The 26,655-nt window shown below is 43.9% G+C and overlaps 1 protein-coding gene across 3 annotated transcripts in view; it reads right to left on the bottom strand.

Annotated features, from left to right (window-relative positions):
* camk2a (calcium/calmodulin-dependent protein kinase II alpha) overlaps positions 1–26,655 on the bottom strand; it is a 52,821-nt gene that overhangs the window by 5,584 nt on the left and 20,582 nt on the right. For 2 of the 3 annotated variants that reach the window (XM_027026097.3, XM_027026098.3), the window contains exons 4-15: positions 21,178–21,232; positions 19,823–19,888; positions 18,481–18,553; positions 16,569–16,671; positions 12,890–12,973; positions 11,701–11,795; positions 10,575–10,697; positions 9,922–10,005; positions 7,072–7,114; positions 1,890–1,930; positions 575–607; positions 72–120 (exon numbers count right to left, since the gene is read on the bottom strand). In XM_027026097.3, the coding sequence (XP_026881898.1) occupies positions 72–120; positions 575–607; positions 1,890–1,930; positions 7,072–7,114; positions 9,922–10,005; positions 10,575–10,697; positions 11,701–11,795; positions 12,890–12,973; positions 16,569–16,671; positions 18,481–18,553; positions 19,823–19,888; positions 21,178–21,232 (849 nt within the window). The remainder of the gene's footprint in view (positions 1–71; positions 121–574; positions 608–1,889; positions 1,931–7,071; positions 7,115–9,921; positions 10,006–10,574; positions 10,698–11,700; positions 11,796–12,889; positions 12,974–16,568; positions 16,672–18,480; positions 18,554–19,822; positions 19,889–21,177; positions 21,233–26,655) is intronic. The other variant, XM_027026099.2, reaches the window with a different exon arrangement.

The raw sequence follows: 26,655 nt of genomic DNA, 5'->3' as shown, positions 1-26,655 counted from the left end.
TGTATTTAATCTGATTTGTTTGTGCAAATGTGTGTGGTGTGGACAGCTGTAGTACAGGGAGGACCACTCACCCCTGGTGTCCTCATCTTCAATAGTAGTGTTAGTGCTCTCAGACGACTCCTGTAAATGACACAGATAGGGTTAGTTTCCTGCAGCCAAGAACAAGGCTTGAACCATGCCGGGCTGCAGCAGCCAAAGGGTTAACCCAGTGACCTCACTTGTCTTCTCTCCTGTGCCTTAAAAAGAAAAAGAATCAATCCATTCAGTTATTTTCTGGCTGGTGGGCTTCACGTCGTTGGAAGACTCAGGGCTAAGAGGAAGAGGGCGGATGAAGAAGGCTCCAGCACGTCAGGGGCCCCACACACAGCAGAAACACAGGGGGACATTAGAGATGGGACTGACAGCATCAAAAAAAGAAAGTCCAGCTCCATGCAGAAGGAGAGCCACACAGCGCTGCATGCGCTGGCCAGCCTTTCACAGCTAGGGGGCGCCAGGAACCACTTTCCATGTTTAAGGAAAGTAGTGGTAAGAGATGTCGCTAAGCGACCTGGAGAAGAGGGGCATTCACACTCACCATCAGCTGGACACTGGAACTGGACTTCCTTTTCTGGAAAAGAAACGAAAAAAGGTTAGACAGGAACACACAGAATGAGATGGAGACGGACGCTGGGGCACCACAGGGAAACCAGAGACATTCCAGTGTGTGTGTGTGTGTGTGTGTGTGTGTGTGTGTGTGTGTGTGAGTGTGTGTGTGTGTGTGTGTGTATGTGTGTGGGTGGGTGTGTGTGTGTGTGGGTCCGTGTGTGTGTGTGTGTGTGTGTGTGTGTGTGTGTGTGGGTGTGTGTGTGTGGGTGCGTGCGTGTGTGTGTGGGTGTGCGTGTGTGTGTGTGTGGGGTGTGTGTGTGTGTGTGTGTGTGTGTGTGTGTGTGTGTGTGTGTGTGTGTGTGTGTGGGTGTGTGTGTGTGTGTGTGTGTGTGTGTGTGTGGGTGTGTGGGTGTGTGTGGGGGCGTGTGTGTGTGTGTGTGTGCGTGTGTGTGTGTGCAGAGCCACTAATGAAGGGCCTGTGTCCCCACACTGAAGAGGGCTAGTAACACAAACATACACACACACACTGCACTGCACTTGCCAAAGCACCAATCTCAAATAACTATAACATATCACATGTGCACTCACATACACACACAAACACACACACACACACACACACACACACACACACACACACACATACATATATACACACACATGTATATATACACACACAAATACATGCGCGCAAACACACTGCACTGAGCTATCAGCAAGCTCAAATAGCCACAGTGCTTGCTCACACACACACACACACACACACACACACACACATGCATACACACACACTCTGGCCCCTGAGCTGGACCATGATAGCTGAGGAAATAGCATGAAAGAAGATTGGCTCTGTGTAAGTTTCAATCATACATGTACACACACACACACACACACACACACACACACACAGTTACAATCATGCACACAAGACAAAGAAACCTTCTTACACACACACTCTTACATGCTGTAACACAAACTCACTCACTCTGCCAAACAACCACGCCCAGTAACGCTCAGACACCTTCTGACCACTATCTGAAGTGTGTGGACCTCTTTAGAACATGTGTCTTCCAGCGTGTCCTGCACACAGTTTCTGGGTGTTTGTGCTCTGTACCCAACACCACAAAAAACTCTGCAGTTTCTTAGGATACAGCAGGTCTCCAGAGTCAAAACACATAACAAAAACTCAAACCCCAAGTGCAGAAAAACAATTCCCACTTCCACACTTCCTGGTGCCGTGTTTCTGCAGTCCCAGAGGACTATGTGGGACACGTGCAGTGAGGTGACAGTTCCTTTAGTCCTACCTTCACTCCATCTGTTTTCTTGTTGGTACCACTCTTTCCTCCTGAGCAAGAGAAGAAGAAGAGGGAGAGAGCGATCAGAAGAGGCATAAAAGCCCAGAAAAGGAGTGCAAAGGGCATGATATGGCTCTAATCGCCCCGGTCCACGTTAGCAGGTCCAGCAGAACTTGGGCAGAACTCCCCTTCCCCTAGCTCAGTGGCCTATCACACTCAGTTACAAGCTGCAGGCCGCTTCTCAAATGTCACTCCACATGTGCAAAGTTGCAGCTGGGCATGGCGGCTGTGCGGAGTAGCTGTCCCTGGCTGGGCTGAGAGAATGGGGCAGGGGAGAGCTGCACCTCAGGCAGCACATTCCTGCCCGAGAGTGTTAGTGACAGATACACTGCAGTGGGCTGGAGCTGTGTCAGGGCTTGGCCTGTGTTGCTTTCGTGAACACACCCTCATCTCCTCCTTCTTTCCTTCATTCTCTCTCTGCCTCTCAGAGAGCACCGCTCATTATCGCACATGTTCACACACGAGTCGTATCAGGTCGTTTCCCTACTGCTATATTATTTTCATCTACATGTTTTCTAATTTTATCTTGCTGCTCTGCCCAGCTGGTGAGCATGTAGCCTGATCTCCAGGGCCATGGCGTCTGTGTGCTGGGACTGCAACTGTCGGGGTTTTCCCAGCCTCCCCCAGGGGAAAGTGGGAAAAGGGGAAATCCTTCACCTCCCTCCCAGTCTGAATTCAGCAGCCTTTAGATGCTAAAGGGCCAATCTGGACCAGAACCAGCCCCACTACAGTCCCAACACACACACACACACACACACACACGCACGCACACACACACCCACACACACACATACACACACTAACACACACACTCACACACACACACACATGCACACACACACGCATACACCATTAACAGCTGAGGAAATAGCTATAAAAAACTGAAAGGACAGATCTGCCTGAGGCTTGTCTGATGAGTATAAATAGCAACCACATGTAAGTGGACTGTAAATCTCCATTCTCTCTCTCTGACTATCTTTGTCTGTCTCTCTCTCTCTCTCTCTCTCTCTCTTTTAAGTCAGGCATAGAGCTTATAGGTCATGGTAAGAGATGGGTGAAGAAGGCTGGAATCATTCTGTCCGTTTGAAGGTTGAGAAGATAATAGTTGCAGTTCCACATCAGAATTCCCCAGCAGCTGAGAGGGAGGGGCCTGATGTAGTTGAGACAAGCCCAATCCAGCCCCTTTCATCCCTTCAATCCCTTGTGTGTCACAACACATTTGAAGAGTCATGACCCTCTTAGCCTCATAGTTCCAGTTCACTGCCTGCAACAGACATGCTAACGCCCATCATACCTTCACACATGCTAGAACGACATCTGAGCTAGTGGCAAAACTCTCTCACTGTGTTTATTTATATAATTCATAAATACAAAAGACCTCCTTTTGAGTGTTTCTACATAAACTGAGTAAGAGATTTGTCTGTATTGTTCTTGATCAATGAATGATGAAAGAATGTGTTATAGCAACCTAACAGAACAACACAGTGACATATTCTCTTATTTTGAGATCTGAGAGCTGAATGTTCAGTGGTTCTGGCCAAGCTGCCACACCACGGTACGTTCATCCCTGACACAACATTTACTGCTACAGTTTCTTTCATCCTTGACCAGTTGAAGAGAATGTGTGGTCTGTTTGGTTGCAGTAAAATAATCGATTGGGAAGATTTAGAATAAGAGGGACTCATCAGCAGGGACTGAGGCCTTGTAATGCCAAGCTCAAATTACTCCAGTGTAGCTCAAGTCTCAAAGCACATTTGAGATGGCTGCAATGGGTCCGTTTATTTTGGGACAGATCATTCAAAAACAAATTAATCATAAACACTCGGATGTCTGACAATGACCCAACCTAAAAGTTTCAAATGCACAGAATATAATATATCCATCCTACTCTCACTATAGAAACATAATTTTAATAAAAACACCTTGACTGGATAATTGTGGGTGGTGGTCCAGGATCAGTTCTAGGATCACCCTGGTCACCCTCACCACAGCAGGTGCACCAGTACAGGTAAATACACCAGCACCACTGCCCAGTTTTTCTTCTGTTGCTTTGGTACAGTTCTCAGATCATTGTTGAAATGTTCGTTCAACCTGCAAATCATCTAGTCATTTGTGCACTACACAAACGCAGTTTGTCATTCTCCAGCGCAAACGCTCTGGAACATTCAGGCAAACTGTCTGCTGTTGATCAAAATGGATTAGAGTTGCTCTCTGTTGAAAAGTCAAAAGAAAAAAAAAAGATTTAGGCATTAGTTCATTTCATAAGTCGTTACTTTCAAAGGTGTTGAACCAGTTGTCATAATCTGTCATTTATATTTTATTATAGCATTTCTGATAAACTTTTTGGTACATGTCTGAACTGATGAACTGCACTCAGATGAATCCTGACTTGCGCTTATGATGGTGAGTGTGTGTGTGTGTGTGTGTGTGTGTGTGTGTGTGTGTGTGTGTGTGTGTGTGTGAAGAGGAGCATGTGTGCGATGGTGAGTGTGTGTGTGTGTGTGTTGAGGTGTGCGTGTGATGGTGAGTGTGTGTGTGATGGTGAGTTTGTGTGTGTTGAGGGGTGTGTATGATGGTGAGTGTGTGTGTTGAGGTGTGGGCATGATGGTGAGTCTGTGTGTGTATTGAGGTTTATGTTGTTAAGGTGTATGTGTGATGGTGAGTATGTGTGATGGTGAGTGTGAGTGTGTTATGTGTGTGATGGTGAGTGTGTGTGTTGAGGTGTATGTGTGATGGTGAGTGTGTGTAAGTTAAGGTGTGTGTGTGTGAGTTGAGGTGTGTGTGTGATGGTGAGTGCGTGTGGTGCCTTGTATTTCTTTTGTATTGCAATAATACAAACAGGAAAACCATAAATGTAAATCCTGTCTAATCTTTCCATCAGTGTCCTACATAAAATAACATGGAATTGTACTGTTGACATTGATGTGACTCACAGAGAAAGTGAAACCCCACTGCTATCAGAACCTTAGCCATCACAAAACTCAGAGTACATTGTCATTGTTATAGTGACAACATGGTTAATCGTTTCTATCTTGTTTATAAACACTGACACACTTTCTGACAGCACTGATATGTTCGATTTCATGAAATAAACGAAAGATTTGGAGCAGGTTATGGGATTTTGCAGGTCTATTGTCTGCTGCTGTTTGTAAGAATTGTTTTGAGAAATACACTAATTGTTTTGAGGAATACACTTGTTGTTTTGCAAATGTTTGTGATAATTCAGGAAATGCACCAAAGCAACTGAGAAAAACTTTAATATCACCATGTTCATAGTGTGGACAGAAACTGGTCAGTAATATATTTATTAAATTTGGATATATTTATTAAATTGATTAATAATGATTAAAATCTTCCTGTTTCTGTGAGAGTCCAGCAAAAAAATAACATACAAAAGTCAAAACTGTCAAAGAGAAAAAAAGGCCACATTTCTGAAGGAACATGGTACACTTGATCAGTGAGTATAACAGAACAGTGCAGGACAGGAAAGGAAAAAATGAATGAATGAATGAATGAATGAATGAATGAATAAATGCATGAATGAATGAATGAATGAATGAATGAATGAAGTCCATGGCAACGTGTCATGGGTTTCTTGTCTCGACACTCACTGTGTTTTATTCTCTTTCCCACTGATTCCACTCAATAGTCAATGTGGGGCTCTGCTCTGGGTTAATAATGTTAATAAGAAGGATAATAGATAATCAATAAAAGATAATCAATAATAGATAATCCATGGTATATAATAGTTCATTTTTCTGCCTAACAGTTCAAAGAAGCTGCTTGCTATTACTCAACCCCAAGCTATATATTTCGAGTATAGATAATAATAATTATACTACTACTAATAATAATAATGTTCAATTTATATATCAACTTTCACCAACTGTGACGACTGGCCACCCTCCCGGCGTCCCTGTTTTATGATTTCCCTGTCGTGTCTTTGTTTTTCCTTCACTTCCTTGTTCCGCACCTTGGTTTCGTTTTCTCCGCCAATCATGTGTTCCTTCATTCCAGTCCGTGTTCTCCCTGTTCCCATGTTCACCTGAGTCTGTTTCGTGCCTGATTGTCTTGGTTATTTAAACCCTGTGTTTTGTCTTCTAGTGAAGTTACTGTCATTTTATTTGTATACTTAGTTGGTGTGTTACTTGCCTCAGTGTTTTCCTTTGTCTCTGTTTATTAGCCTCCCGTGTTTTTGTTAACCTCACTCATTAAATAGCCTCCTGAGCCCTGTACTGGAATATTATTTCAGCCCATTCGAGCAATTTACCCTGGAGAAATGTTTTCAAAAACACTACCTTCACAAACTCCAGGGGGTTAGGGCAGGTCAGGTGTTAAGGGTAAATACAGCATTGCATGACATATATTCCTATAGACTTACTCTCCCATTACACTCACTGGGTATGGCCATAGAAGAGGGTAGAGCCAAAGGTTTACAGAGTACCGAAACATTTGTTGTTTTAAATTAGAAATTACATATAGAAGTAGAATAGTGAAAGTTTTGAGAGAACAGATGTGTTTTAAGCTCAACTTTAAAAGAAGAGATTGTAGAAAAATTAGTGCCTATGACACTAAAATATCTAACTCCTGCTGAGGTCAGTCTAAATTTGAGGTCAGAGGACCTCAGTGTGCATGCAGGGCAACAGAGCTGTATAACACTAACACTAACCCAACATCACAGGACCTCAGTGTGCAACAAAAATGTAAACACTAACCCAACATCATAGGACCTGTGCAGGCAGGGCAGTAGGGCTGTATAGGTTCAGCTAGGTCCTGCAAATATTTATACATGAGCAGTAGAAGGTTAAACAGAGTGTGTAGTGAGCCAGGAAGCCAGTGTATTTGAAATGGAACTGGACTGATGTGGGCAGGTGATTCAGAATGTCACACATTGAAGTAGTTGGATTATCTTGTTAGGGAAAGCAGTGAGATCATCTAATGAGAATGATATGAACACATGAACCAGAACGGTACTCCAGGGCTCTGTGAGCTCTCTGAGCTCAGGACATCAAGGCTACAAAACTACAAGAGATATGAACACACCCACAACCACAGCAAAGAGGCCTGACACTCAGAAATAACCCTGACCGAGTTGGCTTTATTCATTGGCTAAAATAACCATTGCACATACCTGAAAAATTTCTGGTGGCAAGCATGGTGGTTAGAATGGCTCCCTGGAAACAAAGACAGAGCAGTCACAGAGCAGTCATAGAGCAGTCACAGAGCAGTTACAGAGCAGTCACAGAGCAGTCATAGAGCAGTCACAGAGCAGTCACAGAGCAGTCATAGAGCAGTCACAGAGCAGTCACAGAGCAGTCACAGAGCAGTCACAGAGCAGTCACACAGCAAGGAGCTTCAAATGCATTGGCATAGTGACATTTTAAAACTTCAAACTTTTGGTCTAATTCAAAAAGAAACACACACAGGACTCTACAGTGCAGAAGCTAACTGAGTAACAGAATCTGGTCATTGACTGCTTTGAGAGTGAGACTAAGTGACACAGGATGTGTTTCACTGACACTGATCAAAAAATTATTCTATTCTAAATTCATTGAGAATATCAATACTCTCCAAATAATTGTCATTGGTCTTCATATTGTTAGATTTTGGAAATACATTGAGTATAATATAGTTGATTTTTAATAATTATCATTATCTTCAAATGTTAATCTGGAAAAACTCTATATATCATGCATGAAATATCCTGTGTAAACCAACCACACCTTGTTTCTCCATTTCACAAGCTCTGATTCTAAAGTCTATTTTAAAAGGATCATGTTTGAGGTATTTTATGAATGAAATTAATTAGAAGCAAGCAAGCTTCCAGCCTCACTCTTTGAGGCCTACAGCACTGCTGTGTAATATTTCCTGCCTGAATTCACCACTAATCATTATGTCCTTTAGGCACTAAATCAAGCATGTAGGCCTGGGGAGAGGAGGGGCCGCTGTGCTGGAGACAGCTGTGCTCAGGTAAACATGATCCACTGGGGCAGCAACTGCACGCTGGCACTTGGTCTGAGCATGACACTTCCTGTCAGAGCAAGCCAGCAGGGACTTTATAAATCAACACCCTCAACATTCTCAACACTCTCAGCACTCTCAGCACCCTCAACACTCTCAACACCCCCAACACTCTCAACACGCTCAACATTATCAACACTCAACACTCTCAGCACTTTCAACACTTTCAACACCCTCAACACTTTCAACACCCCAACACCCTCAACACTCCTAACACTCTCAACACCCTCAACATTCTCAACACTCTCAACACCCCCAACACTCTCAACACGCTCAACATTATCAACACTCTCAACACTCTCAGCACTTTCAACACTTTCAACACCCTCAACACTTTCAACACCCCCAACACCCTCAACACTCCTAACACTCTCAACACCCTCAACATTCTCAACACTCTCAGCACTCTCAACACCCTCAACACTCTCAACACCCCAACACTCTCAGCCCTCTCAACACCCTCAACCTTGTCAGCACTTTCAACACTTTCAACACCTCCAACACCCTCAACACTCCTAACACTCTTAACACTCTCAACACCCCAACACTCTCAGCACTCTCAACACTCCCAACACCCTCAACACTCCTAACACCACCAACGCTCTCAACACTCTCAGCACCCCAACACCCTTAACACCCCAACACTCTCAACAACCCCAACACTCTCAAACACACCCAACACTCCTAACATTTTCAACACTCTCAACACCCCCTACACTCTCAACACTCTCAAGCTTGAAGGTACCAGTGAAGCTTGAAGGTACCAGTGGAGTACACCAATCCCTTTTGCCTGGCCAGGATGGTGTTCCAACATCCTTGTCTCTGTGTTAACAGTTTGCATACAAATGGAATAATGCAAATCTTTATGAGATGCCTGCTTCCACCAGTACAGATGAATCAACACCTGTGATGGACACCTTTCTCCCTTCACCCTTTAATAACTATGTTATAGTGGCAGCACCACTAGGGTATTATGAGGCTGTTGACAGCTGACAGCTGACAGCTATCTCCATCTCACTGTAGATGCATTTACCACAAAAATGTCCAAGAGTGTTTGGACAGAATATTTGGACAGAGTGCTCGGACAGAGCATTTGGACAGACGTATACTCGTGTGTCTCTCTAAGCCATTCTGATGGATGGATTTCAGTCAGTCAAATGGTTGGTTTATATGAGACTGAGTAGAGTCACTGACTGCCTTGCTGCATAGATGACTTTGGCTCCAGTGAAATAGGTTACGTGACCCTATATGAACCCTGTAGATGAGGACAGGAGGTCGATTATTTCTGGTTGTAATTGTTCTCACGTGTGATTTGCTCAGCACAGACAGGGACCAGCATGTCTCCACTAGATACCGGCATGTCTCCACTAGATACCAGCACATCTCCACTAGATACCAGCATGACTCCACTGGACACCAGCTTGTCTCCACTAGATATCAGCATGACTCCACTAAATACCAGCACGTCTCCACTAGTTGCCAGCATGTCTCCACTAGATACCGGCATGGCTCCACTAGATACCAGCTTGTCTCAACTAGATACAAGCATGTCATTACTGGATACCAGTACATCTCTACTAGATACCAGCACATCTCCACTAGATACCAGCACACCTCCACTGGACACCAGCACTTCTCCACTAGATACCAGCATCTGGATACCAGCACATCTCCACTAGATACCAGCCCGATTCCACTGGACAGTAGCATGTCTCCACTAGATACCAGGACATCTCCACTAGATACCAGCACGTCTCCACTAGATACCAGCATTTCACTACTGGATACCAGCACATCTCCATGAAAAGAAACTGAATTTGTTTTATGGTCTATCAAAAAAGGCTTAACGTTAAGAACAGCCCCACTATACTGAGCCTCAGTGACTCTGTTACTAAGCCTCATTGACTCCGGTACTCAGCCTCAGTGACTCGGTGAGTCGTGCTGTGTCACTACAGTGTACCTTCAGCTTCCTCCGAGCGTTGAACTTCTTCAGGCACTCCACAGTCTCCTGTCTGTGCATGCAGGATGCCACAGTAGAGCGATGCTAAAAAGAAGCACAGTTACAGAGGACTGCAGTTAGGATTAGAAAAGGGCTAAAGTTAAGATTACAAAACACTGGGATTAGGACTAAAAGAACTAAACAAATACCTTAACTAAGCAAATACAAGCTTATTTAAAACATGAGATCCATGAGTGTGTTTGTTAAGGTGGATTCACTGAGATCCACAGGTGTGTTTGTTAAGGTGGACTCACTGAGATCCAGAGGAGTGTTTGTTAATGTGGACTCACTGAGATCCAGAGGAGTGTTTGTTAAGGTGGACTCACTGAGATCCACAGGTGTGTTTGTTAAGGGGGACTCACTGAGATCTAGAGGAATGTTTGTTAAGGTGGACTCACTGAGATCCACAAGTGTGTTTGTTAAGGTGGACTCACTGAGATCCACGAGTGTGTTTGTTAAGGTGGACTCACTGAGATCTACAGGTGTATTTGTTAAGGTGGACTCACTGAAATCCATGAGTGTGTTTGTTAAGGTACACTCACTGAGATCCACAGGTGTGCTTGTTAAGGTGGACACATTGAGATACACAGGTGTGTTTGTTAAGGTGGACTCACTGAGATCCATGGGTGCTTCAGGGCTTCGGCAGCAGTGATGCGCTTGGCAGGGTTGATAGTGAGCATTTTATTAATCAGATCTTTGGCCTCGGGAGTGACAGTGTCCCACTCTGGGGATGGGAACTGGAATGAAGCACACAGATGTAAGGAATAATCAAATAAAATAACAACAACAACAAAGATATGCAGACAGTGATAGTTTTATAAAGAGAAGCAGACTCTAGTTTTCAAACTAATATATTAACTTCTAAAAAATCACACACATGATGTTGATTTGTGAGCCAAAACAGAAATGTTTTTGAGAATATTGCTTACAATTGCTTCTGCCAGAGAAGCAGGATTCACTGTACATTAGTATGATGGTATACAGATGTGTTGTTGTGCACACAACCCATTATTTAATCAAGATGAGTTTTAAATGTCTGGCACAAAGTCCATTTATAAACATCATTTGTATCATTAAATTGTTTGTTCGGCATTAATCAGGGAGCTCACTGTCATTTTTTGCTTATGAAAGAACTTCAGTAGTTTGATTGGGTTTAAGGACTATGAGCCACGTTCTGAAAGCACTTCAGTAGTCTCACTGAGTTTAAGGACTATGTGCCAGGTTCTCAGCAATTGTATAACTTTGCTAAATTTTCACAGTTCTGTGCACTCTTAAACTGTCAGTCCAACAGAAATGAATATATTTATAAAGGCTAACAGGTTCTGGATATCTCTGGTTTTGTCTGTGCATGTGCAAATTTCTGTATTAACTAATGCCATAACACACTGTCCTCTGGGTGATGTTTATACCAATATTATCCCTCTAATTCCCAGTAAGGTCATATTTCCTTACCCACTTAAGATGTCAATGGTCTCTGTTATTATTGGATTTGCTTCAGAAGGAAAAACTAAGTTACATTTGATATGTGCTTCCCTTCCCAGGTTCCACTGCACAGATGACATGATAGCTTGGCAGTCAGGGCTAATTTAACCTTATCACATCCAATGAAGCATACATAAACATTAATAACCACTCATAAAGCTTGGTGTAATGTGTGTGAAATGCACAGTCCTCATGAACAGATGGCGTGTGTGATTCCATGCAACACACAGTGAGAGAACAGTCCCAGGCAGTACTAACATCATACGCGCCGGCTTTGATCTGCTGGTACAGTCTGTGCTGATCCTCGTCCCAGAAGGGAGGATACCCCACCAGCAAGATGTAGAGAATCACACCTGGCAGGGGAGAATGAGCACAGGGAGTCACACAGCGGGCAACTCAACACAAAACAATTAACTCCACTGTCCAGTAACATTACCGTGCAGAGTCTCTAATACACCTGTGCTTTATAGCTGTGATTCTCCATGCATGACAGTACATGTGTTCAGTAGTAGCGTAGCCACAGCAAAGCCCCACACCACTGGGGTAGACACGAAACTGCCCCTAAAGCACTACACCACTGGGGTAGACATGTGAGGGTAGATCCGAAATACAGGACCAACAGTACACAAACGTGAACACACACTATGAACACAGAGCTCTAACACACTGTGAACACACACTATGAACACACACTGAGAACACACACTTTGAACACACACAGCTCAAATACACTATGAACACACACTGTGAACACACACAGCTCAAACACACTATGAACACACACTGTGAACACACACTGTGACCATACACTGTGACCACACACTATAAACACACACTGTAAACACACACAGCTCACACACTGTGACCACACACTTTAAACACACACTTTGAACACACTGTGAACACACACAGTGAACAGTGATGACTGGCACCTTCTGAAACCTATGTTGGGGATTTGTTGAATGTCAGCCTGGGATTTGAAGAGATATTTAAACAGCAATGACATTTAAATTCCCTTTTATGCTTAATCGTGTTTAAACAACCCTGTTAAATAAAAAAACTCAATAGTAATCACATGCAAACTGAATCTTTCCAAGAAACTCTTATTCCTAAGCAGCATGAAGATAACATGGACAAAGACATTGACAGGGATTATGGCCATCTCCCGCTACTAAGGGAAGGGATGGATTAAGGAAGAACTATGTGGATCTGCATTCATTCCACTTTATTCTATAATGTGAAATTAATTTGTTTACAACGCTTCATTAATGAAAGTTCTCACATGTGCTTTAGAATAGTGAAGCAGTGGATATTTGCAGTGTTAATCTAACAGCTGCTCCACAGCTATTGTCAGATTATTCATATAAATTCAACAGGATTTTTATGCGGTAAATATTTTGCATGTGTGTATATGCACATGTTTATGTATTTGCATATGAACTCTCACCACAGGCCCAGAGGTCTACTGCCTTTCCATAGGGGTCCTTCCGTAATACCTCAGGCGACAGGTATCCAGGTGTGCCAGCAAAGCCTGCAGTCACACAGACAGGAAGGCAACACTCACTTACTAGCCCACAACACAGGTAATTACACACAACAGAGTGGTATGTACACACAGGTAATTACACACAGCAGAGAGGTATGTACACACAGGTAATTACACACAGCAGAGAGGTATGTACACACAGGTAATTACACACAGCAGAGAGGTATGTACACACAGGTAATTACACACAGCAGAGAGGTATGTACACACAGGTAATTACACACAGCAGAGAGGTATGTACACACAGGTAATTACACACAGCAGAGAGGTACGTACACACAGGTAATTACACACAGCAGAGAGGTACGTACACACAGGTAAGTACACACAGCAGAGAGGTATGTACACACAGGTAATTACACACAGCAGAGAGGTAAGTACACACAGGTAAGTACACACAGCAGAGAGGTATGTACACAGGTAATTACACACAGCAGAGAGGTATGTACACACAGGTAATTACACACAGCAGAGAGGTATGTACACACAGGTAATTACACACAGCAGAGAGGTATGTACACACAGGTAATTACAAACAGCAGAGAGGTAAGTACACACAGGTAATTACACACAGCAGAGAGGTATGTACACACAGGTAATTACACACAGCAGAGAGGTATGTACACACAGGTAATTACACACAGCAGAGAGGTATGTACACACAGGTAATTACACACAGCAGAGAGGTATGTACACACAGGTAATTACACACAGCAGAGAGGTATGTACACACAGGTAATTACACACAGCAGAGAGGTACGTACACACAGGTAAGTACACACAGCAGAGAGGTATGTACACACAGGTAATTACACACAGCAGAGAGGTAAGTACACACAGGTAATTACACATAGCACCGAGGTAAGTACACACAGCACACAGGTAAGTACACACAGGTAATTACACACAGCACAGAGGTACGTACACACAGGTAAGTACACACTGCACAGGGGAAAGTATACACAGGTAATTAATGTAAAGCAAAATCCTGAGGGAAACATTTCTTAAATTGATTATCTAGATTAGGTGACATGGTTAACTGAATAATGGGAAAGAGTGAGCTATTGCCCTGTAGAGGGCACTGTGGTGTTGTGTGGCGTGGCATCTCTTCCTCAGAACTCTGGGTGTTCTCCAGGCATGTGGAGAGTCGGAACAGTGGGCGTCACGCTGACAGTCACCTCACATGCCTCTCACTGCCTGGCACATTCTACTGCATTACAAATGACAGGTGCCTTCAAAACCTGAACCGTCCACAAACTAACAATGAAGACATTTAAACCAGAAAGTTAATAAAACAAACAGAAGCTTTGTTAGGGAGGGAAGCTCTCTCTCTCTCACACATACCCATCCCTCTCTCTCACACATACCGACACACACACATACCCATACACACCCATACACTCACACACACACACACACACACACACACACACACACACACACACTCACACATGCTTACGCACACACGCGCACACACAGATGCATACATGCACAAACACACGCACGCGCACACATACACGCACGCACGCACACACACACATGCATACACACACATGCACACACAAGCACACACACACACACAAACTCTCTCACACACACATACACTGAATGTTCCACATTTTACTTTCCTGGTGAACATACTGAACTAGTTTAGTAGAATTAAAAATAAACCAGATTAAACAAAACAGAACAGAAAACATAATATTCTAGCTCAGATGTCTCTGTGAGACTCGAGTTATTATGTCTCCTGTTTCTGCTCTCCAGAGCCCACAGTCTCGATGTGCCAGTCAGCTGTTTTCTGTCCCATACAGCTAACGGAGAGCACATATGTGTGAAAGAGCAAAGTGCTAATATTAAACTGGAGGTGTGGCTGCCGAGGACAAGGACTGCAACAGGCTGGTCTCAGTTCAGAACTTCAGCAAACTGGCCCAAATCTTCTGAGAATAATCATGTCACATTCACCCTCTATGCAAAAGACCAAACAGCCCAGAGTTAACACAGAGTTATACAGCCCAGAGTCAACACAGAGTTATACAGCCCAGAGTTAACACAGAGTTATACAGCCCAGAGTTAACACAGAGTTATACAGCCCAGAGTTAACACAGAGTCAACACAGAGTTATACAGCCCAGAGTTAACACAGAGTTATACAGCCCAGAGTTAACACAGAGTTATACAGCCCAGAGTCAACACAGAGTTATACAGCCCAGAATTAACACAGAGTTATCACAGAGTTATACAGTACAGAGTTAACACAGAGTTAACACAGAGTTAACACAGAGTTATGCAGAGTTATATAGCCCAGAGTTAACACAGTTACACAGAGTTATACAGCACTAATGCAGCACCTAATGTACATCTTACAGTTTATACATATGTATGTATACAAATTGCTTACAGTAACAAACTTTGAACTTTGAATTACTACAAGTTATGCATTTTAAAAAAATACAGAACTTATCTGTGGCTAATCCTAGCTTCTGTTACTTAGCATACATTTTCACAAAACATAATCCATACGTAATTTCTAACACAGCAAATGCTTTTGAATATTAGCTGAATATGAAGTGAAGGTGTCAGACAGGTTCTGCTGTTCCTGGCAGGCAGTAGAGGGTGCTGTGAGCACAGTAGCCATCCACTGTCCTTCTACTGTAAGGCTAGCTCACAGTATGAGCTCACACCTAGAGCTATACAGTATGGTAGTGGACACTAGTGTGTTTGAGTCATTACCGAACCACCTAGAGCTATACAGAATAATAGTGGACACTAGTGTGTTTGAGTCATTACCGAACCACCTAGAGCTATACAGTATGGTAGTGGACACTAGTGTGTTTGAGTCATTACCGAACCACCTAGAGCTATACAGTATAATAGTGGACACTAGTGTGTTTGAGTCATTACCGAACCACCTAGAGCTATACAGTATGGTAGTGGACACTAGTGTGTTTGAGTCATTACCGAACCACCTAGAGCTATACAGTATAATAGTGGACACTATTGTGTTTGAGTCATTACCGAACCACCTAGAGCTATACAGTATGATAGTGGACACTAGTGTGTTTGAGTCATTACCGAACCACCTAGAGCTATACAGTATGATAGTGGACACTAGTGTGTTTGAGTCATTACCGAACCACCTAGAGCTATACAGTATAATAGTGGACACTAGTGTGTTTGAGTCATTACCGAACCACCTAGAGCTATACAGTATAATAGTGGACACTAGTGTGTTTGAGTCATTACCGAACCACCTAGAGCTATACAGTATGGTAGTGGACACTAGTGTGTTTGAGTCATTACCGAACCACCTAGAGCTATACAGTATAATAGTGGACACTATTGTGTTTGAGTCATTACCGAACCACCTAGAGTTACAGTATAATAGTGGACACTATTGGGTTTGAGTCATTACCGAACCACCTAGAGCTATACAGTATAATAGTAGACACTATTGTGTTTGAGTCATTACCGAACCACCTAGAGCTATACAGTATGGTAGTGGACACTAGTGTGTTTGAGTCATTACCAAACCACCTAGAGTTACAGTATAATAGTGGTCACTAGTGTGTTTGAGTCATTACCGAACCATGCCTGCTGCTCTCCTTCCACCTCAATTGCCAGGCCGAAGTCTGCCAGCTTCACTGCTGCTCCTTTTGACTTGGAAGCCAGAAGCAGATTCTCTGGCTAGAACACACACACACACACACACACGCACACACACGCACACACGCACACACACACACACACACACACACACACACACACACACACACACACACACACACACAGAATGGTTATATAAAATGCATATAAGTCTAAGAAAATCTGATCAGAGCTGAGACGTGGGCATGTAGCGCACAGCCGCCTCCATCTCCTGCTTGCCAACACGTCTGATTCTCCTGTATTCTCCAGCCCACACCAACCTCATCTGAGCTGTTACTTCTGCACAACGCTCTGTGAGACACTGGAGCTCATTCATCTACACTTATGACATGGCTTTAAGCCTGTGGGAATGAATGCTAGACCTGCTTCTAATTTCAATATTTACATTTCATATTTGCTGCAAAAAAAATGTCACATGTACAACATTGTGGTATTGCTGTTTATAAATACAATAGGTTTCAACAATTTCCCTTATGCTAACCTGCTCATCAGACACGTTCACCTGGTTTAAAGGAGTGTGTGCCAGCCTCAATCAAACGTGTACAGCTGAGGCCTTAAGTATCACGTGCAGGAGAGTTTTACAGATGGCCAGTAGCATGTCTGCAGTGTTCATGGTAAGGACATTGTAGGTGGTGTTGGTTTCTGTTCTCCCTGATTAAACCGCCGTTCCCCCCGAGCTCTTCTATGGACTGAAACATGCGTGGAGATAATGTCATCCCACATGCTGCTGTCGCCAACAGCTAATCACGTCACACTTCCCAGCTGGAGTGAAAAGCTTTCCCATCATCTACTAAAGAGGTTCCATTTTGTGAGATGATGTGACCCAGACAACAGTAATGTACTGCTGTTAGTGGACATGGACAGTGAGGTGAAAATCTCTCAGGAAGGCTGGAGTCCACAGCCATTACTGCTGTGACATGGTCATCACCAGGTATCTTGGTTAACTGCTGTAGTAGAACCATCCAGTCTAATATAATAATTGGTGTTATGAAGGTATGAGACATGTAGCTACCTGACTTGCTGTTATATAGCTAACGTGTTTGCCCTGAGGCAGCAACCCAGCTCCAAAATTAAGATGTTTCTCTCAGAAGTCAGTTGGAATCTAGTTGGAAGTTTCTATGACTTTTCATTTTGATCTACCAGAGTCTCATTGTTAAAGGCTGTAGCTATTGGGATTATAAACACCTACCTCAAGTGACATCCTGTTGGCGGCCTCAAGTGGACAACATGCACATTGCAGGTTCACTGGTATTTGCATTACAAGGTCTTACGAAAACACTAAATGGCTGTATTTCCTTTCGGAAACTACCTGTGTGCATCTATGACAAGGATTACACTTCTTTGTTTAATAGAGCTGAAATGTATTTATTCCTTAAAGTACATTACACATAATTATATATTAAATTCAGTATTCCTTAAAAGTCTAACAAAAACAAGTATTTTTGCAGAACCATTTAAGAGTGTAGAAATACAGCATTTAGTGTAGATACTCCTGTAAAAATGGGTAGGATGCTAAGGTAATCCATGGGAATTAGCACAGTATTGTTGCAGTTTTTGAATCTGAAATGACACACCCACCTTATCACTGATTCAAACTTCTCTGGAAACAGGCATTAGTCATGTGCAAAGGTTTAAACGTGTCTAAAGTGATCACAGTGATTTTGATAAATCTCAGTTAGAACAAAGTCAGTCAAAATTGCATTGCCATTCATGACAGATTTACTGCCAAAAATGTGACACTGCAGCACTGTACTTTGTTTTCATTTTTAACAATCTTACAAGGGCAGGATTCTGACCCCTCATGTCATCTGTAGCTGTGCGAGCTTTTACCTTTAAGTCTCTGTGAACGACACCCATCTGATGGCAGTGGAGCACAGCTTCCAGAATCTGCTGGATACAGTGGCTACGGACGAAACCCAGACAGCACCCAGTCAGCAGCTGGGAGGCGCCCAGTCCAGCCAGGTGCCCTGCGCTCATGGGAGGACCTTCTGTGTCTAACCTTCCCAACTCTTTATTTGAACAATTTCATGACAATGTGAGAAGTTCTTCCAAATATGACTGTAACAGTGTCAAAATGTTACATACAAAAGAAAATGTTAATGACATATCACAAATCAAGGAGTTACATGTCATCATGTTGAATATGTGAAGCTGTGTGTCATTGCACTAGTCAAATCCAGGAGGCGCTAATTAACCTGCACAGTGGGGCACTCGGAAAGCAGGGCTGCTGCAGATATAAACTGATTGATTCCTCCCTGTATCCTTGGAAAGTGCTGATTGCGTTCTTTGGTTTGTTTTGAAACTCTGATAGTCTATTTCATCCAGTCCATGGCCTGACACACACACTGCTGCTTTTTATCCATTTATTTATTGATTAATTGGACATTAAGACATGATGACAAATGACTTCCATGTAAAATATTTACCCTGAGAGACACAAGATGTGCAAACGTGTTCATGGTTAAATATGTTTGAAGATTTAGTATGGGGGTAGGATGTATTACACTGGAAAAAACTTATGCTTACTGCAAAATAATTGTGTGTGTGTGTGTGTGTGTGTGTGTGTGTGTGTGTGTGTGTGTGTGTGTGTGAGTGTGTGTGAGTGTGAGTGTGTGAGTGTGTGTGTGTGTGTGTGTGTAGGCAGGGGGCTATGTGTGTGTGTATGTGTGGTGGAGTATGTGTGTCGGGGGGTGCAGGGGGCTATGTGTGTGTGTATGTGTGGTGGAGTATGTGTGTCGGGGGGTGCAGGGGGGTATGTGTGTGTGTGTGTGTGTGAGTGTGTGTATGTGTGTGTGTGTGTGTGTGTGTGTGAGTGTGTGTGTGTGTGTGAGTGTGTGTGAGTGTGAGTGTGTGAGTGTGTGTGTGTAGGCAGGGGGGTATGTGTGTGTGTATGTGTGGTGGAGTATGTGTGTCGGGGGGTGCAGGGGGGTATGTGTGTGTGTGTGTGTGTGTGAGTGTGTGTGTGTGTGTGTGTGTGTGTGTGTGTGTGTGTGTGAGTGTGTGTGTGTGAGTGTGTGTATGTGTGTGTGTGTGTGTGTGTGTGTGTGTGAGTGTGTGTATGTGTGTGTGTGTGTGTGTGTGTGTGTGTGTGTGTGTGTGTGTGTGTGTGAGTGTGTGTGTGTGTGTGTGAGTGTGAGTGTGTGTGTGTGTGTGTGTGTGTGTGTACTCTTACCTAGCATCTGCTTCACTGTAGTACTCTCTGGCAACGATGTCTTCAAACAGCTCTCCACCCGTCACTCTGCAGAGCGAACACACATCATTCCACTGGCTGGTACTGAGGTACCTGACCTCACTGTCCCCACACACACACACACACACACACACACACACACACACACATACTCCACCACACACACACACACACATTTCCCCCTCCCCACACAACCCCACACACACATACGCCACCTCTCTCACACACACACACACACACACACACACACCCCACACATGTACACACACACATACTCCCCCCCCACCCACACCCATGCCGGTCCCCTTCTTTTCTCAGCTCACAGAACTGCATCTGTAGCCAGTACAGTAGAGCCCTGGAGCTCTGAACCTGTGAGCTTCATGCATTTTCCAAAAGCTCCACTGAAGGGGAGGTGAGAGGCCCATGAACAGACACGTGCAGGAGAAAGTGCTGCCACATCTACGCTCCTCTGCACAGGGAAATGCTCCACCATAGCATGATCAAACAGAAACAACTACCATCATAATAAACACTGCACCTCCTGTCCACTACAGTCTCACTCAACACCACTCACTGCACCTCCTGTCCCCTAAAGTCTCACTCAACACCACTCACTCACTGCATCTCCTGTCCGCTACAGTCTCACTCAACACCACTCACTGCACCTCCTGTCCCCTAAAGTCTCACTCAACACCACTCACTCACTGCATCTCCTGTCCACTACAGTCTCACTCAACACCACTCACTGCACCTCCTGTCCACTACAGTCTCACTCAACACCACTCACTGCACCTCCTGTCCCCTAAAGTCTCACTCAACACCACTCACTCACTGCATCTCCTGTCCGCTACAGTCTCACTCAACACCACTCACTGCACCTCCTGTCCCCTAAAGTCTCACTCAACACCACTCACTGCACCTCCTGTCCCCTAAAGTCTCACTCAACACCACTCACTGCACCTCCTGTCCCCTAAAGTCTCACTCAACACCACTCACTGCACCTCCTGTCCACTACAGTCTCACTCAACACCACTCACTGCACCTCCTGTCCCCTAAAGTCTCACTCAACACCACTCACTCACTGCATCTCCTGTCCGCTACAGTCTCACTCAACACCACTCACTGCACCTCCTGTCCCCTAAAGTCTCACTCAACACCACCCACTGCCAATGTGTTAATCTTACTGATCTTACCACTGCTGTCACTGTAACTGTAATGGTTGATATGGTATTAAAATATTGTTACTCCCCTAATTTTGTTAAAAGAAAGGATTAAAAGAAGTGAGAAAGAGCAGGACTTCATCCAAGTCTTTAATTCTCCCAAGCGGAGATACTTACAGGTCAAAGATCAGGTAATGGTGGCCTTCCTCTGAGATACTGTCATGGAGACGCACTGCAGAGAGAGATGGTGGTGGGAATGAGTGTCTCAGAAACACAGCACATCGTGACGAGATCTGTAAGAGCTTTGGGAATGTTGCACCTGACGCAGAAGGTCTGGTCACATTCACCTAACCTGCTGTGGAGTTGTAGTGAAGAAGACTCAGTGTTATTTTTTATATGAGACAATTATTTTTTTGACAAAAAAAAATCTACCTAAAGAGAATTTTTATTTCCTGATATTTTTTAAATATTTGCTGATTCAGTTCAACCAAATGTTTGTTTTAACTTTGTTTATTTATTTGTTTGTTTGTTGTTTCATAAAACACCACCTGGATGGAAACGACTGTTGGCATATGACTCCTGATACCAAAATGCCAGTACAGGCATATAGAAGGTGTCGACAGTCCCAAAATATTTCAGAAAGTGAAAATCAACAAAACATTTCAATACAGAAGCTTGTTAACTGCAAAAATACAACATGAGTACAGAGCAAATATAAATCTACATGTACCATAAAATCGAGAGCACAAGTAATATGAGCTTACATCCCACACAGTAAAGAAGCTTCCAGAAAACACTGAGCCAACACCAGATTTAAAGTTAAAGGGGTTTTGGACAGACAATAGTGTTTAATCAGAAGTTGAAATATGCTGAAACTGTTCTGGTTCTGTGTAAGACATCAAATGACAAGCTGATCCTGGGAGCTCTAGTACAGCGTGCACACGGCCCCGCCCACACAGCACATGGCCCCTCCCCCAGGTGAGCCAGGCTGGCTGGTGTGTGTGTAGGGGTGTGTTTGTGTGTGTGTGTGTGTGTGTGTGTGTGTGCTCTCTGATCAGAGAGGCCATGTGGATGAGGCTGTGTGTGTGTGTGTGTGTTTGTGTGTAGGGGTTTGTGTGTGTGTGTGTGTGTGTGTGTGTGTGTGTGTGTGTGTGTGTGTGTGTGTGTGTGTGTGTGTGTGTAGGGGTGTGTGTGTGTGTGTGTGTGTGCTCTCTGATCAGAGAGGCCACGTGGATGAGGCTGTGTGTGTGTGTGTGTATGTGTGTGTGTGCGTGTGTGCGTGTGTGCACGTGTTTGTGTGTGTGTGTGTGCGTGTGTGTGCGCGTGTGTGTGTGTGTGCGTGTGTGTGCGTGTGTGTGTGTGTGTGTGTGTGTGTGTGTTTGTGTGTATAGGGGTGTGTATGTGTGTGTGCTCTGTGATCAGATAGGCCACGTGGATGAGGCTGTGTGTGTGTGTGTGTGTGTGTATGTGTGTGTGTATGTGTGTGTGTGTGTGCATGTGTCTGTGTGTCTGTGTGTGTGTGTTTCTGTGTCTGTGTCTATGTGCGTGTGTGTGTGTGTGTGTGTGTGTGAGTGTGTCTATATGTGTGTGTGTGTGTGTGTGTGTGTGTGTGTGTTTGTGTGTGTGTGTGTGTGTGTGTGTGTGAGTGTGTCTATATGTGTGTGTGTGTGTGTGTGTGTGCGTGTGTGCGTGTGTGTGTGTGTGTGTGTGTGTGTGTGTGTGTGTGTGTGTGTGTGTGTGCTCTCTGATCAGAGAGGCCATGTGGATGAGGCTGTGTGTGGGTGCTGGTGCTGCAGAACAGAAGTGGAAGACTCTGCTATTGGATAACTTCACCTGACAACAGCAGTGCATAGCAACAATTGCATAAGATGTGAAAATAAGAAAAACAGGCATCTACTACCAGGGACTGATTATTGTCTGTATTATGTAAGCAGTGTGATATGTAAATATTTGACTTTGATTTCAACTTCCTCTTCAAATTTTGCTGCTGATGCTCACAGAGCTCCTGCAGGTCCCTGCTCAACCCAAAACACTCCAGGTATTTTCTCCAGGTATTTTCTCCAGGTATTCTCTCAATGCTGTGTGGAATGGTTGTTGCACATGCAGGAATGAAACATGAAATACAGTAATTCTGAGTGGACGTGTTCCCTAGTAATCAGTGAGAGCGTTCTCACACACTCACCACCCACTATAGCACATGTACCTGGTATCTTAGAAATGTGCAGATACAGACTGCAGCTAGTAGTCACCATGCTCAACTAGTCAGCCTTCCCCTACCAGTACTGACCAGTAGCCCTTCCAGTACTCCTCAGGTTCTGACCACAAGACCAGTGTTGATGCTTCGTGTAGCAAACCTTTCTCAACATAGCAGTGATACTGGCATTATAGAAGGTGTTGAGCTAGGATGAATATATCAGACAGCAATGTTGTGCTGGCATGAGTTTATCAGACACTGCAGTGTTGTGCTGGGATGAGTGTATCAGACACAACATTGTTGAGCTGGGATAAGTGTATCAAACAGTAGTGTTGAGGTCCTGTGGTCTGAAACTGGTTGTTGATGAAGGATTGGAGGATAACTAACACAAACTAAATATGGCAACAGATAGCCTAACAGATAGGAATGCTAACTCTACAGCTACCAGTGTACAACATGGAAGACTGAGAGTAGTGAGTGTAGAGTGTGTGGTGAGGTGAGTGTGTGTAGTGTAGTGAATGTAGTGTAGTGTGTGTAGTGTAGTGAATGTAGTGTAGTGTAGTGTAGTGATTGTAGTGAGTGTGTGTAGTGTAGTGGGTGTAGTGTAGTGAATGTAGTGTAGTGTAGTGAGTGTAGTGTAATGTAGTGTAGTGTAGTGAGTGTGTGTAGTGTAGTGAATATAGTGTAGTGTAGTGTAGTGAATGTAGTGTAGTGTAGTATAGTGTAGTAAATGTAGTGTAGTGTAGTGTATTGAGTGTAGTGTAGTGTAGTGTAGTGAGTGTGTGTAGTGTAGTGAATGTAGTGTACTGTAGTGTAGTGTGACTGTGGTGTAGTATAGTGTAGTGAGTGTGTGTAGTGTCATGAATGTAGTGTAGTGAATGTAGTGTAGTGTAGTGAGTGTAGTGTAGTGAGTGTAGTGTAGTGTAGTGTCATGAATGTAGTGTAGTGAATGTAGTGTAGTGAATGTAGTGTAGTGTAGTGAGTGTAGTGTAGTGAGTGTAGTGTAGCGTTGTGTAGTGTAGCATAAAAAGCAGGACTGAGCATTCTCACTGTATTTACTTACACCTGGTTAAGACTTCCTAGCATCCAGAGAGCAAGCACATGTCATTTCACTAACACTCATAAACATGAGTGTTATTGGCTCTGACACCCTGACGTGTGATGGTAGCTCATTCAGCTCTCAGGTCAGAGATCTTTATCCAAGGAAGGAATGTGTGAGAAATGCTGTTCTGACCTCCAGCGTCTCCTGCAAGCGCTCTGAGCCAAAGAGAACAAAGATTCTCTCCTCTGTGCAGTGTAGAGGAGGATTTTAGTGAGCTGACCATCACACGCCCCCGTTCAGCACAGACGAAGGCTGCTTTAGCATGAATGTGTCAGGAAACTCTCTCACTCACAAGACTCCCTGACTGGACACTGTCACTGTGAGACGATGGTGTCACAAGTGCTCATACAGGAGGAAGGAGATCTCTGGTAGATCTACCGGAGGAGAGAGATATGTCTGCTAGTTATACAGAAGAGAGATATCGCTGGTAGATCTACAGGAGGAGAGAGATATGTCTGCTAGTTATACAGAAGAGAGATATCGCTGGTAGATCTACAGGAAGAGAGAGGCAGTGCTGGTAGATCTTTGGGGGAGAGACGCAGTGCTGGTAAATCTTCAGGAGGACAGAGGCAGCTCTGCTATATCATCTGTTTCTAATTCAGGAGCAGACTGTGGCTGATTTTAGCTGATATTTACAGAGCTTTACATCCTGACCCAATTCACTGGAATACATAAACCATGCAGCATGTAGCTTGATCTGAATCTGAAGAGATTAACGTTCATTTGTTTTAAATCTTGTATATCAACACCAGGAGGCTGAGTTCTGCTACACAAACCCCCCCTGCCTTGGCTAATTTCCACAAAAGAACCTTCATTAGCATCAGCAATGCTAAGGTTCAAACCTCCACCTTCATGAACATAATGGGTTTAGTGGAGACCACCTTCGCTGGGTCTGGTGCCACTGTGTTGTGTTCATTCAGGATCTCGCATTAAGGTACTAGGTGTTCTGGGTATGATGTGTTCATGTTTTCTGGGCTTCACCTTCTATTGCTTTGCTATTTATCCTCTTTATGACAAAGTGTGAGTGTCTGGGATTAATAATGCAGGCGGTCTTGTCAGTGGGAGTGAGGCAGATACATTATTGAGGACGTGAGAGTCTGGAACCTGATCCTTCACTCTCTTCCTTGTCAAATTAAACAACCAGCTTCACTCACACACACACACACACACACACACTCAGCTCACCCACATATTTGGCACACACACTCTCGGCTGACACAAACACTTGGCTGACACATACACTCGACTCACACACACTCAACACACACACACACACACACACTCTCGGCTCACACACTCTCAGCTCACACACATTCAACTCACATACTTCTCACTTCACACACACACACACACACACACACACACACACACACACTCAGCTCACCCACATACTGGTCTCACACACGGCTGACACAAACATTCTTGACTCACACATACTCTTAGCTCACACACACTCAACTCACACACACTCGTCTCGCACACAATCTTGGTTTTCACCCACTCTTGCCTTATACATACTTTCAGCTCACACACACTTTCAGCTCACACACACTTTCAGCTCACACATACTTTCAGCTTACACACACTTTCAGCTTACACACACTTTCAGCTCACACACACTTTCAGTTCACACATACTTTCAGCTTACACACACTTTCAGTTCACACATACTTTCAGCTCACACACACTTTCAGCTCACACACACTTTCAGCTCACACACACTTTCAGTTCACACACACTTTCAGCTTACACACACTTTCAGTTCACACACACTTTCAGCTCACACACACTTTCAGTTCACACACTTTCAGTTCACACACACTTTCAGCTCACACACACTTTCAGTTCACATACACTTTCAGCTTACACACACTTTCAGCTCACACACACTTTCAGTTCACACATACTTTCAGCTCACACACACTCAGTGCACAGCCACTTTCAGCTCACACGCTTCCATCTCACACACACTCTTGGCTCAGGTCTCAACAGCTTTCTGTCTAAATGGGCAAGTTTAAGAACTCTCACCACTGAGAGGCGTCTGCTAATAGCAGCTTCTGCAGCCATCATGAATTTCACTGACTCCAAATTCCTAAGCTAGTATGGATATGCGTTGTTCCAGAGGGGAATGTGGCTGAAGAGAGGAAGTAAACCAATGTGTGATTATTGATTAGTGATTCAAATGCAGGGGGCATTGATTCATTTTCTAAACAAATGTAATCAGTTGTTTCAATGATTCAACAACTGATCATTGTACAGCCCTGGTTCTGAAGTGCTAAGTGTTCTTGGGTACATTTCAAGGTTAAGTATGAGTTAACCGGAAAGTTCTGCCACTATCATGTGACAGGATACTGGACAT

This window comes from Electrophorus electricus, chromosome 8 (genome assembly GCF_041902795.1).
Source record: "Electrophorus electricus isolate QZ-2024a chromosome 8, ASM4190279v1, whole genome shotgun sequence".
Lineage (NCBI taxonomy): Eukaryota > Metazoa > Chordata > Actinopteri > Gymnotiformes > Gymnotidae > Electrophorus > Electrophorus electricus.
Note: the sequence above shows the minus strand (reverse complement) of the source record. Positions and strands in the feature narration are given on the sequence as shown.